This window comes from Mustela nigripes, unplaced genomic scaffold, assembly GCF_022355385.1.
Source record: "Mustela nigripes isolate SB6536 unplaced genomic scaffold, MUSNIG.SB6536 HiC_scaffold_148, whole genome shotgun sequence".
NCBI lineage: Eukaryota > Metazoa > Chordata > Mammalia > Carnivora > Mustelidae > Mustela > Mustela nigripes.
Genome location: NW_026739562.1, coordinates 7845160 through 7864643, shown reverse-complemented (window position 1 = coordinate 7864643; position 19484 = coordinate 7845160). Strand labels below are relative to the sequence as shown.

Sequence of the window (19484 nt, the reverse complement as noted above, 5' to 3'; positions counted from 1 at the left end):
AGAATGTTGAACTTTATTAAAAAAAAAAAAAAAAAAAAGACCTCTGGTAATTCCACCTGCTGCTGTCCTCAATTTATTTATATTGTACTGTACAAATTCCATGGCACTCTGCAGAGCTCTAAAACAGCATCAGCATTGGCAGCTCTCTAAGATCAAACAGGTCCTCATTAGTAGACAGTAACCGGTTCTGTGTCTAAGGTGAGGGGGTTGGAGGTAGTGCTTCTGTCTAACAGGTGGTATGTTCAAAGGGCATATCCCTTTTTTAGAGGCTTTATAGGTTAGAATCTATTTGCCTAATTCTAACCGTGAAACTGAGTATCAGAGAGTTTGGGGAAAACTTTTCTAGTGCCTTACAAAACAAATAAAATGCAGTTATTTTTAGCTAAGTCTATTTTTATACCTGCTGCCGCCAGTATTCCTCTTCCTTCCTCTCTGTCAAAATTCTGTCCTGTGTGTCTTACCTAGAACGTTCTCTCTAATACCTTCAGTGTATGTTCTTCCCTTGAATTTTACTTACTGCATTAGAAAGGGGCTGATTTTGAATTTATTGTCTTTTCTTTGTGTTCTTATTCATAAAATGGTAGAAATTTCCCTCATTTTTCTCTTTCCTTTTAATAACGCATACCTTTTACCCAGGATTTAATTTTTTTTAAAAGATTTTATTTATTTATTTGATAGAGATCACAAGTAGGCAGAGAAGCAGGCAGAGAGAGAGAGAGGAGGCAGCAGGCTCCCTGCTGAGCAGAGAGCCTGATGCGGGGCTCGATCTAGGACCCTGGGATCATGACCTGAGCTGAAGGCAGAGGCTTTAACCCACTGAGCCACCCAGGTGCCCCCTCCCCCCGATTTAATTTTGTGACTAATTTTATGACAGTAACATATGCCCTATTCTTTAGAGGATAATTATGTAGTAGCATTCTGAAGACTGTTACCTTATCTCCTTCCTGTGTCTTCAGTGTTAAAGAATATTGGTATTGCTTATAAATGCAGTGTTTGAACTTCAGTCAGATAGTAGAAAGTTTTTTTTTTCCCATCTCTGAGTAAATTTTGACTTCAACAAATCTAAGTTTCTCCATGTTAGTTTCTCTGCACACCAAAATTTAGTATCGCTGGTTTCATTTGAGCTATTGGTGAGTCTGAAGACCTGGAAACATTTTTCACTGCATTTTACATAGGAAGGTAGGTAAGATTTGTTCTTGACTTTCTGGATTTGTGAAAAGTTACAAGTCTTTTTTGGTCTCTGGCATGAAGGGTGTGGGTTCTATTTTCAGATTGTATGATTGATTGATGGAGGGGACAAAGGATGAATTTTTAAGGCAGTACCATGTAAGAAGATGTCTGTGTGGGTGTTGCCCTATCATAATTTATATAAAACAGGTAATATAGAATGTAACACAAGTAAGTGGAGCAACTGACTGGATCGCTGACATGTAGTTATGGAGGGCAAGGGCTGGTACCTGGAGCTCCTTTTGAGAGATTTTTTTTTAAAGATTTTATTTATTTGACTGAGGGAGAGCGAGAGCACGCACACACAGGGGGAGTGGCAGGCAGAGGGAGAGGGACAAGCAGGTTCCCTGCTGAGCAGGGAGGGGGGATATGGGACTTGATCCCAGGACTTTGGGATCATGACCTGAGCTGAAGGCAGACGCTTAACCGACTGAGTCACCTAGAAGCCCCTGAGAGAAGATTTTTAAAAGCTTCTTGAGAATTTGCTGGAAATAAAGTGGGGGCTTCGGGGGGGGGGGGGGTCCTGCCATCTCTCCATCTCCCTTCTGTATTGACCAGTGCCATGGAACTTGTTGTGATCGACTTACATAACTGAAGAATGAACCCGATTTTCTGTTGAGTCATACCTATAAACTTCTGTATTTTCTTTGGGATCTGTCTTGCTGTCGTGTGAACACGTTGATAGTATTGCTGAATGTCACAATATTGATCACCGTGACTACCTGTCTCAGAAACTGTGACTTGAAGTGTTACAGGCCTGTGAACTCTTCTGCCTGAAGAAGCCCTGATAAAACCTAGTGATGGGAATGTCAAGGGGTTCCGAGGCTTGGAATTACATGGGGTTTATGGAGCGGTTCTTGACAGATGGATTGATTGGAGGGGGCAGTACTAGCTAGCCATTCTGGACACCAGACCCTTTGGCCCATTCTTCTAGGAAATATATTAAGGAAAGAAGGTGGTACATTATTACTGGCTTTTTCTCCCTCCCTCCTACCTTCATCCTTTACAGCTTTTCCTTTCTCATCTCCTTCTTTCCCCACCCCCTTTTCTTTTTAACTTTTATTAACTTATTAGTCAGTGACAAATGGCCAGTTTGTGACACTTAGCCCTCTTCTCAAAGCTTCAGGTTAATGTTCCAAAATAGTTAGCTACATTTCAAGGTCTCCTGTATACGTGAATAACATTAAAAACGCCAAATTGTTTACTTTGTATAACCTTCATTAATGACCAGCAGAAGTCATGATTTCTTTGTTTAAAACATATAATAATAAAAGTATAGGCTCACTTCCTGTGGAAGTGAGAGGATCCTTAAGAACTTTGCTTGATAGCACATAGCTAAAATTTATGAAATTTGATAGCTGTAGTCTTTTCTGCCCATAACTGGTACTGATCCAGATCAGGTACTTACTGGAGTTAAAGTGACTGGTGTGTTTGCTGGAGCTGCAGGACTAAGCTCTAGAACAAGTCTGGGTTGTGGAACTTAGGAAAGCCCACTAAAGCATAGGGCACCTCCCTTACCAGCCCGCTGCCTAAGGCATGCCTCTGCCTCAGACCCCGCCTAACTTCAGGTCGTCGGTTTTCAAGACGCAGTGATAAATTTAAGTGACAGGAGGCATCAGTGCTTCCCTCAGACCTTCATTTTTTAAAAAATTTGAATAGACACGCACAACTGCAAGCTTAGCGTTCTTCTAATGGGAACAGAGAAAGGAGGGCAGGGACAATGCATTTCCGAGCGGCACTCTGAAACATACCAGAGCCTTCTTTCAAAGAAAATTGTACCCAGCTCATATGATCTGACCCATGTCCCATCTACACAGCTTTCTTCTCTCCCCCCCCCCCCTTCTTTTTCCTTCCCTCAAAGACTAATGTAAGTTCGCAAGTATTTTGATCCCTGTGCCTCCCCAAGGGTTCCACAGGCTTTGTTTCAGGCCCTGGGGGAGGAACAGTTGTGAATGCAGTGTGACTCACTGACTCCCACTTGGCTGATTCTGGTTCTGATTGGCCGTCACCTCGTTCTGGCCATATGGCTGCAGAGTACTCTAGCCTGCATCCCTTCCTCGTTCTTTCCCCTACTGTTCCCTTCTGTTGTACACGACGCTGGGAGTGGGTTCTGGGCTTTGTCTCTTGCTTCCAGTTTACCCCAGTTAGGCAGTTAAGTAGGAGAGCATGCTGTGTGTCCCAGGGATGGCTGTAGAGGGGAAAAATATCTTTTCCTTTTGTGCCTGGTAGGGTAATTACTTCGTTTTTGGCTGTTTTTTGTTCAAAGTTTATTTTTTGGCAGGTGTCACATTTGTGTTCTATTATTTCCTCATGGTTTCTCTCCTCCCTTCGATTTGAGCTGGGGTTTTTTGTAGAGGTTCTTGGCGTCCCTTTTGTGGTGTACTGATGCTACACTTCAGCTAGTCGTTACTATGTTTGTTTAGTGCTGGTTTTATGTTAAGGAGGGGGACTGAGAGCAATGATTTTAAAGTAATGATTTAATTGTTAAATGTCTTAATGTTCTGGAAGTCACCACGCAATAAAATCTATCTGTGATACTCAAAATTATCTGTAGCACCACTGCCACTTCTTGCCCTTCTCCTAAACTGTATCAATTCAATTACTCTATCTTTTTATACTTGAGAAATAGGATTTTGAAGACTTAAGTTAATTTTTTATAAGAATTTGATATTTTTATTAATTTGCATTTTTATTATTCTACAGATGGTTTCTGCAGAGACTTTGGACTCTGCATCCTTTTTTCTTTTCTTTGTGAAATTTAACTACTCAAAGAGGCAGTGAAGACAGAATATAAAGTTTAGCAGACCCCCCCATATTGGCCTTTATATGATATTTTCATTGCCTAAAAAGAATCAATAAAAATACAAAAAAATTCTCTCAATAATATATTTTGTATTGACTTAAAAGTTCTTAAAAATCCATTTTATAAATATTTTAATGCTCAAATATGTTAAGCAAGTAACCTTATAAGTTTGGGTTCTTTAGAGGATATGTGCAGTGAAGTTGGTTAGCATCATAAGGGGAATTTGAGGGGCACCTGGGTGGCTCAGTGGGTTAAAGCCTCTGCCTTCAGCTCAGGTCATGATCCCAGGGTCCTGGGATGGAGCCCCACATCATGCTCTCTGCTAGGCGGGAAGCCTGCTTCCCTTCCTCTCTCTGCCTCTCTCTGCCCACGTGTGATCTCTCTCTCTCTGTCAAATAAGTAAATAAAATCTTAAAAAAAAAATTCTTAAAAAAATAAAAATAAGGGGAATTTGAAGTCAACCTGGCCATATGGTGTCACTTAACCCTTTATTTAAAGATCTTCATTTACTTATTTTTCTTCATTCATGATCTGTATTGGAAAATGGCAGTCTATTTTATCAGAAATAACAAACCTCAGCTGGTGAGCTCAGTTGAAAGTATATGAAGAGTGCTGCTTACACTTGCTTCTAGCCATTAGGCCCAGAGAGGCAGCCCCAGTCTGGCCCCCAGTGGTTTTATAGGACATGTTCCCTGAGTCATTTGCTGGTCTCCGGTACCCATCACTTTTCACATGCTGTGAGGAGACATTTACTAAGCTACATAGTTCTAGCCCCGAGTATAATCGTGGACAAAATAGGTCCTTGCCCTCATGGAGCTTATGTTCTTTTGAAATATAGTAATGAAAGTATCAAAATACATATTTTTCTTGGATTTGGATAAGATGTAGAAATTCAAGAAACTCCAGTTTTTAAATTTTTATCCCATGTAACTAAGTCCCTCCTTTGCCTAAACAAATGTACACATTTCCGCAGATCCTATCCCAGCAAAGAGGTCCTGCTCATGAGTTTCACAGTTGAGTCATTTAGAATGAGTATTCTTGGGCGCCTGGGTGGCTCAGTGGGTTAAGCCGCTGCCTTCGGCTCAGGTCATGATCTCAGGGTCCTGGGATCGAGTCCCGCATCGGGCTCTCTGCTCAGCAGGGAGCCTGCTTCCCTCTCTCTCTCTCTCTGCCTGCCTCTCCATCTACTTGTGATCTCTCTCTGTCAAATAAATAAATAAAATCTTTAAAAAAAAAAAAAAAAAAAAGAATGAGTATTCTTTGTATGGCATATATCTGAGATCAGGGTTTCTCTGTTTAAGAGTCTGTTTAATGTTTGAGACCGATACGTGATGTTTGTTTGAATAACAAAAATTAGTATGGCCGATGTCCGTGTTACCAGATACTAAAAGTAAAACCACCAGCAATGTGCCCATCACAGTTGTGAGTACTTTACATCCAGCAGCCTGTCGGGTCCTCATAAGAACCCCAAGGATATTGTTAATCACCTCATTTTACAGAACAGGAAATCGAGACACAGATAGGTTAAGTAGCTTGATGAACATCAGAGAGCTGGTAAGTAGCAAAACATAAGTCTGTGTCTCCAGAGTCCGGTGTTAGTGGCCACACGGTATTGCCCTTCCAGCTGAGCACACCAGGCTAATGATGGTCCAGAAATGTGAGCTCTGCTGTGTGAAGTCCATTATCTTCTCTTCTCCTCTGTGTGGCTCTGTCTCCCTTGAGCTATAAAATGTTTCCTATGCTGTTGGTTTATCCTCCTGTGTCACATCTGTAAATTTTAGACGTCACAAGTTTTAGGTGAAGCTGGTCACAGAACGATGTCAGAGGTGTGTAGCTGCATGCGTCACAGCTGATAGGACAATACTCTGATACATGGTCTTTCTTTTTGTCTCCATGGGGTAGAAAAGGGTAGTTGAACAGCTACGGAAGAACCTGATAGTGAAGCAAGAACAACCAGACAAGTTCCAAATACAGCCATTGCCACAGTCTGAAAACAAACTACAAACAGCACAGCAGCAACCCCTCCAGCAGCTCCAGCAGCCGCCGCAGTACCACCACCACCACGCCCAGTCGGCTGCACCCTCTCCCAGCCTGACCGCTTCCCAGGTAAAAGTGTGGCGGAAGCCCTGCAGGCTTCCTGCTCTAGGCTGGTTGATTTTCAGGCAGGTAGAGCTAGGGCCCCTTTCAGTACTAAGCTCAGCTAACCCTAGACAAAAGTTATTGTGGTTACTTTTTTATACTATACACAGGGGTAAAAAAATCCCTTGAAATTCCCTGGCAGAAGGAAACAGTATTACTGAGGAGCAAAAGTCAAATGATTTCCCACCTGTCCAAAGAAGAGGGGAAAGGTAGTTGGTGACAAAGAAAAATCACTTCTCTGTGTTAGAACTAAGGTCTTAAGAACTAAGGTCTTATTTTGCATTTCTGGAAGTATTTCTTTGCACCTGTTCTAAAAGTCTGTGTGACTCCGCCTCCATTGAAATCGTTTTGCTGAAACTCTTAGCAGTTAGGTGTGGAGGTGAACCAGGTAGAAAGGCATTCAGAAGAAGGGTGATGTGTTTCCATTATTCAGAGATATGAATTTGTTCCAATATATTGAAGGAAATCTGAAATGGAAGCTACAGGTCCAAACTAGAACTAAGAACTGGAGGTTTGATAACATTCTAACTTGGTGTAGTTGTGCAGATGTTTTTGCTGAAAGGGACGTTTAAACTAGCATATAAGGACAGTAAGGCAAAATACACAAAAAGGACATATTTGAGGATAATGTTCAACTAGGAAAACTATTCCAAGCAAATGTTTTTGACATTTTTAATGGTTAAAGGTATTTCATAGTATTTGTATTATTTCGTATGAAAATTATATGAAAGTCCATTTTCAACATTCATAAATAAAGTGTTATTGGAACACACACACACGCACACACATGCAAACTGTTCAGGCTTGATCTCCACACACCTGCCTGTAATGTGAGCATACCTTTTAAGATGGGATGGTTGAGCGGTGGTTCTTGATTCTTAGGGATCATGACCCCATTAAGACTTTGGTGAAAGCGGTGGATCCTCTCTCCAGAACAGTATACATTCACACCTAATAACACTCATTTTTGCACATGATTTCAAAGACGTTGGGATCTTCTGAAATGCAAGCATGGGCACCCTTTATGCACCAGTACCAGGTCTTCACTGTATACATAGAGAAAAAGATTATAGTTTGCTTGATTAATCACTGTTTATGGAGATTGGGCTGGTTCACATAGAACACTTTTCAAGTGAGGAATATATTACTTGTAAAAAATACTAAAGATTAGTAAAGATAGTTGACATTTAATCGAGGTTACCGTAAACTGCTACTCTCCTGAGTACTTTACATATGTAACATACACAGTCCTTACCACAACCCTAATAAGGAAGGTATTATTATTGTTCTTGTTGTTGTTATTGTTCAGAAAAGAAAACCAAGACACAGAGAGATGAAGTAATTATCTAAAATCATATAGATAGTATGTGTGGTAGAGCCAAGATGTGAACCCAGGTATTCTGGTGAAAACCTCTGTCCATTCATGGCTCTTCTGTACTACTGTACAGTACCAAAAAATGAAATGCCAACATTATAGAAAACGCTGCCAATGTAGGAAAAAGAGTAATTCCTGTTGTAAATCAGATAGCTGGAGCATAAATTTTACCATATTCTCCACTCCGGGGCTCTTTGAAAATGAAGCATTCAAACTGTTTTAAAACCCCCTGACCAGGACTTCTATTTCTTCTGAAGGATTGCTTATCAGATTACTTTTGTTGGAGTTGATTAGTTTGTTCTCTTTGCAAAGTACAGTTTCATCAGAAAGTGTCTACAGGGAAAGAGTGTGGTAGAATTCATTGTTTCCTGGTATGTAGGCGTTTTCTCTCTTAACCCATGGATACTTTCTGTTCAAGTAACATTCGGTGTCCCACAAATCAGAGGAAATACTTATGTAATACTTACAATAGCTCTTCCCTCCTAGTAGTCTGAGTTCTGTGCTGCTGTGGGATGGTGAGTGATAGTAAGGGGCGAAGGGCTGGCCCCCAAACAGTGTTGTGTGGCAGCTATCCACCTGGTAGCTCACCTACCATATATTTAATTGATTTATCTAAGCTCGTTCTGTTCTATTCTGTTCTGTTAAATGCAGATGTATAATTTTAAAAGCCAGAAGACCCTCTAAGTTTTTAGTTTCTGTCTTTACAATAAACTGTCAATCAGTATTTATTGGGTGTTTTCCATGTGCTAGATTCTGGTATACAAAGAGGTGGTCACGGTCCCTGCCTAGAATCTGGTATATTATCATCAATTTCATTCATCCTGTAAATTTTTATTGGGTCTCTATTATATACAGACACTGTGCTCGGCAATGAAGAAGGTGGATTCAAAAACAAGAATATTAAAAATTTAGAAAAGAGGACAGTGTAAACAGCTAACAAAGAGAATAAAATGAAAGTACTTGTGAAGAGTAAATTTTAACTGGAGAGATCAGAGGTGCTTCATGGACGAGGTGACACTTGAGCAGGATGTGGACAGATCAGTGAGATTTTAGCGATAGAGCAGAAGGGAGGAGCATCACAGATGTAGACAATTATGTGACCAAAAGTAAATGTGTGTCCCAGGAATAGCAGAGACTGATGTGGCTCAGGTGTGGATTCTGGGCAATAATGGCGAAGGGAGATAAAGCCAGAGAGGTAGAAAGAAGCTAGCTTGGAGAAGCCTCCAGTGCATGGCAGAGCTGTTAGTTTTAGGCAAAGGGAGTCCTTAAAAGTCCACGAGGTCAAGGACAACTGAGAAGTTGTATATGGCATATGTTAAATATCTAAGTTTGGAAAAGAATATTAAGTAGCAGTCAGCACAGGCAAACAGGAGGTGCTTGGCAGAGAATGTTTTTTATTCTGAGTCAAGTGGCTAGCAGGGACCAAGGCATGGGGAGTGGGGGGACCGGTCCCCTTTACTTAGTTAACTCAAATTCATCCCTGTAGGTAGATTTTGAAGTTTTTTCAATTCACAGAAAAAGAATGAAAGACAGTAGAGTTGAATGCAGGTCTACCCTTCAACTCACATTCCCAGTCGTGTCCTTTTTAATGATGGAATACAAATGTAATGAAGCAACAGTTAATGAAACCAAATAGAAAATAAATCCTAATGGACCAAAAGAGGAGTGGGTTGGTTCTATTTGTAGTCATGTGAGTGCACAACAGTTACTTGCCATTCAAAATTAAATGAAAATAGCCTAAACTAGGGATGGAAGTTCACTAGCGCCCGTAGTAATAACCCCTGGTCGTTCCAATTTGTTCACTGCAGTCTGTTTTAAATCAACACCGCATGCTTTGCCGGTAAACTACAATAACTTGGCCAAAAAAATAAATAAAATGATTTTTAGTGTTTTATGCCATGTATTTCTGCATTAATACATGCAGAACTCTCGTTGGTGCAGTTTAGATTTTGTCAAAATTAAAGAACCTCTTCATGACGCTGTGGGGAAACTGCTCACTTATCTGGAAGCCGGTCACAATTGGACAGCATCAACCAGCCAGGGACTACTCACAGCTTCCAGAAACATCATTTTCTTTGTTGTTGGATACCTTTCCTCTCCCGTGTCTTCTCTCCTTCCTGCCAGACAAGTCAGAGGTTGTCGTTAGGTTTGGATTTCAAAATTGTAGATTCTTTTTGTCATCTAAACTCTAACACTCCCAAGAGTTTGGTTTATATCCCCAAGCACTTAGAATAAGCACCAGACCAGAGGGAAGAATTTAAGCAATACCTCTGTTATGCCTGGTGTGAATAAGTGGTTAGCTGATGTATTTTCTAAAAAGTTTTCATCAGTGAATATAGTACTAGACAGTACTACACCTTTACATACAGTGAATTGTATAGATGCTGGAGTACATGTTGTGAAATTAGCCATAACTATATATTTATAAAGGGGAATAAGATGCTAACCTAAGATGTCAACAGACTTGTTAGGTTTTAAGGGTGTTTTTAAGTGTTGCGGTTAATGGTAAGTATGTAATTCAGGTGAGTTGGAGGTTTCACTGACTTTTTTTAGAATAATTGCTTTAGGGTGATTCAAAATATTGATAATAATTTACCTGAACCAACAATGTTTCAAACAAAAGTACATGACCTCTTTCAAAGCAGTAACAGCATGCACAATTGCTTTTTAAAATCCATGTCAGTGAGTTCTGCTGATGAGAGATTTTGCTTCCATAACCTGTGTTGGCACCAAGATTGAATGCCATCTGGTGTGACTTGCTCACCATTTGAAAAGGTCTTTGTATTTCAATGTCTTAAACCGAAAGATAGGCTAATGTCACACTGGGTTAAAAACACTTACTACAAATAACTGGCAATGTAAAGCCAGTCCTTTCTTCTACACTAATGTAATGTTTCTAATGATAAACAGCATTTAGCTTTTATTTGGTTTTCATCTTGCATTAATAGTAGATGAACCCCCACCCCGCCGCCCAAATAAATACCAGTGGTCTCCTTTTACTCCCATTTCACATTTGAGGAGGCACTGGCAAGGAGAATGAGACATGCCTGTTTTGTTGATTAGAGAAGAGGAAACAAAGATATGGGTGATTTTCGCTACAAGCATTAATAAAGATCGCTTGTAGGTTGCAGTGGGATAGATGAGGCCAGATTGCTAATTGTTTTCATTGAAAGGAAGTAAAGATACTAAAAGATTAGATGATGTATGTGTGTATTTCAGGCAGAAGATGGAAGTAAAGAATTACCGCCCCCCCCACCCCAAAAAACCCAACTTAGTACACAAGTACTGACATAGTCACTGAACTAGAAATGCACGAGGGGATTTGTCCAGATCTGTTTCAGGGAGAGTGGGGTCCTTTTCACTGGTCTAGATCAGTGCTGTCCAGTAGAACTTCCTGCAGTGTTGGAAATCACTGTCTGGTTTGGTAGCCACTAGCCACAAGTGGCTTTTGAACACTTGGAATGTGGACAGTGTGGCTGAGGAACTGATGTTTTAAATGTTTTAATTTTATTTTGTTTTAATTAATTTGGATTGAAATGGCCACGTGTGGCTGGGAGCTACCAAACTGGACAGTGCCAGTATAGAGTAAGAAGAAGAAGGTGGAGTAGTACCAAAATCAGAACCGGCCTGTTCTGGTTGCACTTCTGTGTTCCTGAAACGGTTGGATCTGAGGATCTTGAGTGAGTAATGGCACTGGATAGGTGCGTGTGCCATGTAATAAGGTTGTTTGCATTTTCTTGTTTTGTAACTGTTCCCTTTACCTACTTCAGTAAGAAGTCTAGGAACTACAGCTGCAGAGCTTTAGTACTAGTGGAGGAGCAAGTCCTCTTACCTCTGTTTGTCCTCTCAACCATAAGGCTTTTTTATTTTTATTTTTATTTTCCTAAGTAGTGGCGAAGGGCCAGTGGGAGAGGGAGAGAGAGAATCTCAAGCAGGCTCCACATCCCTTGCCAAGCCTGACACGGGGCTCAACATATGACTCCTAGATCATGACCTGAGCCAAAACCAAGAGTCAGATGTTTAACCAGCTGAGCCACCCCAGGCACCCCTTATCTGTAAGGCTTTTTGAAACACAGGTGTTTGTTTCCACTTTGTCATGTTTCACCGTATCTTTGATTGCTTCTGCAGCAGCTCTCCAGAGAAAAGATTGTAGTTAGTGACTCTCAGCCCTTTGGTATCAAGAGCTGGTATTTACTATACTAGGTGGTTAATGGGTTTTATTATCTAGAGTTTGGGATTTACTGCCTCTGAGGCAACAATTGTGCTAATCCTCATGTGAGTTTCCCTTCCTCCTCTCTAGGGGGACACTCAAAAGAATGAAAAGACACTGTCCTTTCATCCCAGCTTTTGTGTCACAGGAGGCAGATAACCAGAATTATATGATGGCTTCATATCGATGAGGTTGTAGCAATTAAAAATAGAGATGTTGTATACCCCATTGATTTGCAACCTCTGCAGAGTTTAAATTGAGAGCAAGCAAAGAATAAAAAAAAAAGTAGATAAATAGGTATACTTACATTCTATACCTGTAAACCCACCCCATTCATTGTTGAAAATCCTGTGCCCATATCTATCTGCAGTTATGACTATGAACTTAAAGCTAAGTTTGAAAACTCTGGCACAAGCTAGAGATTATCTTTCTCTACAGTAAGAAGTGTGCTGTATGTAAACAAAAGAAATACTGTTATATTGAGAAACTTGATTATAAGAATCATTGCTTTGTTTTCTTCTGGGGATTAGCAGCATATTGTTTAGTGGGGTCACACTTCAGTGTCCTAATATCTGTTCTCCATGTCTCCTAGAAGACTGTAACTACAGCTTCTATGATTACCACAAAGACACTACCTCTCGTCTTGAAAGCAGCAACTGCGACCATGCCTGCCTCTGTTGTGGGCCAGAGACCTACCATTGCTATGGTGACCGCCATCAACAGTCAGAAGGCTGTGCTCAGCACTGATGTGCAGAACACACCAGTCAACCTCCAGACGTCTAGTAAGGTCACTGGGCCTGGGGCAGAGGCTGTCCAAATTGTGGCAAAAAACACAGTCACTCTGGTAAGCCAGCAGCTGCTACTCATGTGTGGCCACATGAGAGGGTTCAGGATATGCATTTGTAGAGTATATCCATTTTATGCTCCTGCTGGATTTTTTAGTCTCCATCATTCAGCCATACCAAGTTTTCCTTTGGGGCTGACAAGGGAATATGGCATTCCTACTATCTGCTCAAATAACTGTACAAGTGTCCCTTGACACCGAGGACCCAGATCCATACAGTGTGTTATCTGCAGTCGAAGTCTGACTTGACTTAGGGAGGCGTGTCCTTCATAAGGGCATGCACACTGTTGCACGTTGCTCTCTCCATCCTGTTCACAGACCTGCCTGTGAAACTTGAGTGCTTACAGACTCTCTGGCTCTGTATTACCGATTTGGGGAAAACCCCCCGCTGAACTCCTTTCGTTTACTATCCCTTGAAATTGGCTGCACCTAGGAAGTACTAGAACAAACTGAGGCACTTAAAAATATTCAAGAAACTCACAAATTAACAGTGTCCGTGTCCAAGGTCTATTAGGGGAAAAAAAACATCCCTTGAAGAATTACTTGAACAAAAACTGTTCATGAGATTCTAGGGTGAAATCATTTAGAAATTGATGCCCTCTGAAGCTTGGGGAAAATATAACCAAATTGTGGTTTTAAAGTCTATTCTTAAAATTGCAGCTAAGAGCTCTTGGTGGCTTTTGGATGATGACCAGTGATGAGTAAACTAGATAGCAATAAAGTGAAGCTTCAGCATTTACTAGGAATCTTGAGAGAAGTGACCAGTTATCTCAGTCAAATGCTGAGAATTAGAGACTTCTCTACAGGAATAAAGCCATCCAGTGCTAGATAAAGCTCATATTAGGAAAAAGCCCATTTGGCCAGGCAGCAAGTTTGATTTTACTTTGGATCCAGTCTTGACTTTTAAAATATGTTCGTGCAAGAGTTCTTGAATGTCAGAGGAAATTGTCTAAGATTGCCAAGCCTGCTGTGTTTTACTTTAGGCATGTAAGGACACAGAAATGCAATTGGTTCACTTCTGTAGGGTAAAATGTGCAGGTGGGAGAGTGAAAAAGTTTTCTTCAGGAAGTCTTAATTCAGATGGTTAATTCTACAGTGAAAATTTTTAGAAAATATTGTCTGATACAGGGAATAGTGATGCTAAAAATACTTTAAGAATGCCTAGCTTTGATATTGAACAACTGTTGTTCTCTGTGGTTTATTAATTTTTCCCGTTTTTTAGCAGGTTCAGGCAACACCTCCTCAGCCCATCAAAGTACCACAGTTTATACCCCCTCCTCGACTCACTCCACGTCCAAACTTTCTTCCACAGGTGAGTAAAGCAGTGACAAGCCCAGTGATGGGTTAGGTGAGACAGAAGTCCTCATGGGCCCTCTCTGAGTCACATGAAGTGTGTGTATCAGCTCAGCTTTGTTCAGATCTTACTTAGTTAGCTCAAGGTTCTAGATGATGATTTCTATACTGGGAAGAAGCTTATTTGATCACTGGGGTTCCTTAGCAGTGACCAAAGGTAGTAGCAGGGGGATGTGAAGAAAGGGAGAATTTAAGGCACCATTTTAAACCTTATGATGTTAACTTACTGGAAGTTTAGCCAAACCTGCCTGCCAGTGGGGAAGGAATGCCATCACTACTCCCCACCCCCGCCATGAGCCAAAGAGAGTAGGAAAGGAAGCAAAAGGCAAACTAACCAGTGGAAACCAGAGAAATTTAGTTTTGCTCTGGAAAGTAATGGCATTTAGTATCATTTTTAAACACAAAGCCTTGCCTATAGAAGCTGGGACTAGGGTGGTACACAGGAAGCTTTTTACCTAGACCTAGGCAGCTCTGCTTGCGCATATTGCCCTGGGAGAATTCTTTTAGCAATTGGACTGAACTCATTCTCATGGCAGGATGTCAGGATTGCCCTAGTCTGGGTTTTGAGGGGACTTGACTTGCCAAGTAGAAATCCTAGGAGTTCCCATCTGAGGCCCATGTTGCAGGCAAAGAGAGAAGAGAAAGGAATTTTGTGATCAGTGGACATAGGTGACTTCCAAATTGCCTGTGCAGTAGGTTTGGGCATTGAGAACACAAGATAAAGTGATTTCAGTCATTTATCCGGTAGATCCTTGGGTATCAGAAAAGCCAGTTTTTAAGATAGACCGTTCTCTGCCCTCAGAGAGCTTCAGATCTATGTACAGCCAATCACAGTGTCCATTATGGGAAGTACAAGGTAGTCTGACCACACATGGGGGGAACCCCCATCTCATTCTTAAGAGTATTCTAGAAAGTTTCCTAGAAGAGTTGACATTCAGTTTGAACCCTAAAATCCTAGTAAAGTTAGCCCAACAGAGTTTTGGAGGAAGAATAAAAGTGTCCCAGGCAGAGGGTAGAGCATATATGCAAATCCAGTATGGAGAAATACATGTAAGCCTAAGGAACCAAAAGGCAATTTGGTATAGCTGACCATGGTGGGCCACGTAGCCGACTCAGGCTAGGGGAAGAGGTGAGGCTGGAGAAGCCCATTGTGCCAGAGCTTATGGAACCTTCTAGACTATGTAGGAATTTGGGCCTTATCCCAGAAACAACAGGGATCTATGAAAACACTTCAAACAAATACCTGAAATGGTGAGTGTTTTTTCTTTTCTTTTTTTTTTTTTAAATTCCCTTTTGTCATTGTGTGGAAAATAGATTAGAGATGATCGAGATTGTGGGCAAGAAGAATAGTTAGGACATCAACAGTAATAGCGAATGTTTAAAGACTGCTGCTGTGTACTGTTTACTGTGCGAGGCACTTTCTGTGGGTTATCTGTTTTAATCCCCACAATAGCCCTGTGAAAGTAGGTATTACTATTTTTTTTTAGGTAGGGAACTTAGGGCTTAGTCCATGTTTTCCAGACAGAGGGTCATGACCCATTAGTAGGCTATGTGAAATCAATCTAATGGATCGTGACCAGGGTTCTTAAATAAAATGAACAAAACAAAATATGAAATATTAAGAGTACATAGCGCATATGTTTCAATTAGCAATAATCGCGCCTCGGATAAACCTCATTGGCTACGATACTGCCACTGCGCAAAGCTACATAGCGCATATGTAATGTCTCATCAAGTTTTTGTTTTATAGAGATAGAGGTCTATGTCTATATGCAAGTACTGGTTACAGTAAGAAATGTATTTCCTTTAAAAAAAAAAAAAAAAGAAGAAATGTATTCCCTACTATGTGTCTGCAGCAGCCACCACATGGTCATCTTAAGTTCAGCTAAATATTCAGATTCGTGAGACTGGCCCACACATGGTACCAGTCTACTTGAAACAATACAAGACAGAAGCCACAGCTTACCAGCAAGACAGCATCAGACATTTTTTGTCAGCCTGATTGGCAGTCTCTGCAGCTGTCCAGTGATAGCTCAGGTGCAGGGGGATGAGATCTTGATCTAGACAGTAGGAGAGCCATCCTGGCATAGAAGGCTTATGCCATGCAGGAGCCAGTGTATCTTCTAACATTCCATAGCCATGACTTTCAAGGTCCCCACACATGGGGACACGCTCAGTTACAAAAGTAACCCCACTTCATGAAGCCCAAAGCATGGTGTCCCATCAAGTATTTTTAATTCTCCCCGTTCAGATTCAGTTTAGCAGTAAGGGATCATTTTTACCATAAGCAATGTTGCCTGGTAACATAGTTGACATTCTTACCCTTAATCAGGTTTCCAGGGGAACAGAGCTGGAGAGTTAACTGCAGGTCAAAGTTTCATGCATCAGGGGAAAAGATTTTGCCCACAGGGTCACTGTACAGAAAGTTTGAAAAATGCTGGCTTAAATCAGGTTATGTTACCTGAGGTTAGCCGGCTAGTAAGAGGTAGGAACCAGGATTTGAACCCAAGCAAGGCTAACCTCATGTTTTTAATCATAATTCTTTGTCACTGTTCTAGTAAACTAAACATAAGGTAGAGTGATGGCAGGATGAGCATAGAATGTAGCCATATTTGAGAGGGATTTAGGAAGTAGAGGTGGAGTAGAAAGCATCAAGAATGGTTCTGAAGTTTATTTATTTATTGAGGGGATGATAATAGGAGGAAGGAGAGGGTCAGAGGAAGAAATAGGTGAGTTTGAGACATAATGATTTTTTGTTGTCATGGTTTTTAAAGATGTTATTTCTAAGCAATCTCTACACCCATCATGGGGCTCAAACTCACAACCCCAAGATCAGGAGTTTCACGTTCCACTGACTGAGCCTGCCTGGAGCCCCTAGACATGTTGATTTTTAATTTCTTGGAAGACTTCCAAGTAGAGATATATGACAGGCAGTTGAGTATGTGATTCTGAAGTTCAGGAAATGTCTGTTCCCGAGATACCAAGTATGGATGTCTTCAGTACAATAGATGGTAATTGAATCCATGGGATGGGTGAGAATTCGCAGGAAGAGTGAGGAGATTGGGAAGAAAAGAGGTTCCAAGACAAAACTCTGAGAAATACATTTCGGATTGGGCAGAGGAAGAGGAAGCCCACAAAGGCGACTTAGAGGAGCAGCCAAGAACAGGGAGTTAGAATCACACTGAATGAAGCCACAAACATGAAGAAATTGAGAATATGGAATAAGACCAGTGGCAGCATTATTACCACATTGGCACAAATCCTGAGTGCGATCAGTCTCTGGATTAGGCATTTGACCTCAATCTGAAGAGCCAGCATGGTATGGGAGAAGGGACCTAAGGTCTGGATTCAGAAAAACCACATGGTAGGGTAACATTTGGACCCTCTTAAGAGCTGATGAGTCTGTTGTTAGATTATATATCCTGATAGCTGTAGAATTAATACCACCAGCATGAATATTAATAAATATTGGCACTAAATACCATTTCACATATAAAGTATGAAAGACCTGGCAATGTCTTAAACTTACAAGACTTAAGAAATTTCTTTAAGTAATATTATCCTCTCTTTCCCCATAGGTTCGACCCAAGCCTGTGGCTCAGAATAACATTCCTATTGCCCCAGCACCTCCTCCCATGCTTGCAGCTCCTCAACTTATCCAGAGGCCCGTCATGCTGACCAAGTTCACCCCCACGACCCTCCCTACCTCCCAGAATTCCATCCACCCCGTCCGTGTCGTCAATGGGCAGACTGCAACCATAGCCAAAACGTTCCCCATGGCCCAGCTCACCAGCATTGTGATAGCTACTCCAGGGACCAGACTCGCTGGACCTCAGACTGTACAGCTTAGCAAGCCAAGCCTTGAAAAACAGGTACAGGCAGAGTATGCATCTGCTTTGGGCAGGAGTAGCCTTGCCTTTGAGGCTGGGGTGTCTCTAAATACATTCTCTCAAGAATGCTTTATCTCAGCACCATTGTCGGTAACCTGTTGCTCATCATGTGATCATTTATCCGCAGTGCGAAAGGGCCAGTCTTACTGAAGAAAGTTAGGTTGCTTTTCCCACCATCCCCTTACAGATGGATTCAGATTCCTGTGGGAGTGAGCGCCCCCTGCTGGTTCTGAGCAGATATTCACAGATGGGTTTCTGCTGCTCTCGCGAAGCACAGAGGTATAATACACAGAAAATGGCATATTAGTTTTGACCCAATAAGAATCCAGATGAGGATATGACTGTGAAAGTCAGAAAGAGTAAACAAAACAGGGAAAGGGATTTCATTTGACATATTTCCCCTGGTTATTACAGAAAATGAAGAACCAAATGAAAAAATTAAAATTTCTAAAAAGCATTTTTTTTTTAAACTCTAGAGAATACAGCCATTTTAGCTCAAATATTGAAGTCTCTCATGTATATTTCTAAAATCAGATTTTCTCTCAAAAACACAAGGCTATGGAAATACAAGTAACCTCCAAAAATACTTAAGGGCTCTGTGATAGAAGACTTCTAAAAACAAGAAAAAGGATTTATAGGCAGTCACCATATTCTATTTAAAGAAAGACCAGTGGCGAGAATGAATTTTGCAAAGAAAAGCATCCTCTTTCAAGAAAGTTGCTTTAAAAAGTCATTGACCTATTTCTAATTGCTCAGGCTTGAGTTCTCATTCTTCTGAAAATAGTCTCTGGTGATCCTGAATCTTCTGCTTCTGGATGGCTGACCATGATTCAGAGAGGCTGGCCAGATGGTAGGAATTAGAGGCTTCCTGCTGCCTTGGCCTTCTTGAACAGAGGATCCTTATGCATAGAGCACCCGGCTTTCTACCCAGACAGCTCATAAATGCAGCAGACCTTGCACTAAAAAGCTGGTACTAAAATCTCATGCTCAGAAAACACAAGGGAAAACAGATATCTTTTCCCGGGGAGCCTACTCAAACCCCAGAAAGTGCTTTGAGGAACAGTTAGAAATAAATTAGTTACGTATGTTTTACATCCTAAATTTTCAAACTTAGTATCAGCAGAACTTCATTATTAAAATATGAAAGTGAAATGCTCAAGCTGGGTAGTTTGGGTAGGGGCGTGTTTGGAGATCAGTTGCCTTGTGTCCTTGCTGGCTCTCAGAGAGCTGGAGAAGAGCCTTAGAGTTCCAAAGAATGCGGTTTCAAAACTCTCTTTTAGATTACCAAATCATATTTTCCTCTGACCTCTTTTTTGGTAAAGATACTTTTAGGAGACCTGTTTTTTCAGTTTCATTTTATTTTTACATTTCTCATTTTCCTGATTACATCTAAGATAATAAATACTCCTGATGAAAGAAAACTCAAACATTATGGAAAGATATAATGTACAAAATGCATCCACCTCATGATCTATGGAAAGAGTAAACTTCTCCCATAATTCTAACCCCTGACACATATAAACAGTATAAACAGTTCCAATTAGATTCCTTCACTTATTTTCTGTGCACCTACTAACATTTTTAAAGCAAAAACCATAATTAAACAATAAGTATTTTATTAAATAAATACTAAATAAAAATAA

The 19484-nt window shown here is 40.9% G+C and overlaps 1 protein-coding gene and 1 pseudogene across 15 annotated transcripts in view; one reads left to right on the top strand and one right to left on the bottom strand.

Annotated features, from left to right (window-relative positions):
- Window positions 1-19484, top strand: part of LOC132008453 (PHD finger protein 21A) — a 192697-nt gene that overhangs the window by 132780 nt on the left and 40433 nt on the right. For 10 of the 15 annotated variants that reach the window (XM_059387097.1, XM_059387084.1, XM_059387096.1 and 7 more), the window contains 4 exons: window positions 5933-6136; window positions 12347-12598; window positions 13821-13910; window positions 17530-17823. In XM_059387097.1, the coding sequence (XP_059243080.1) occupies window positions 5933-6136; window positions 12347-12598; window positions 13821-13910; window positions 17530-17823 (840 nt within the window). The remainder of the gene's footprint in view (window positions 1-5932; window positions 6137-12346; window positions 12599-13820; window positions 13911-17529; window positions 17824-19484) is intronic. The other 5 variants (XM_059387095.1, XM_059387099.1, XM_059387093.1 and 2 more) reach the window with 2 other exon arrangements.
- On the bottom strand, window positions 15535-15658 carry LOC132008529 (U4 spliceosomal RNA; annotated as a pseudogene).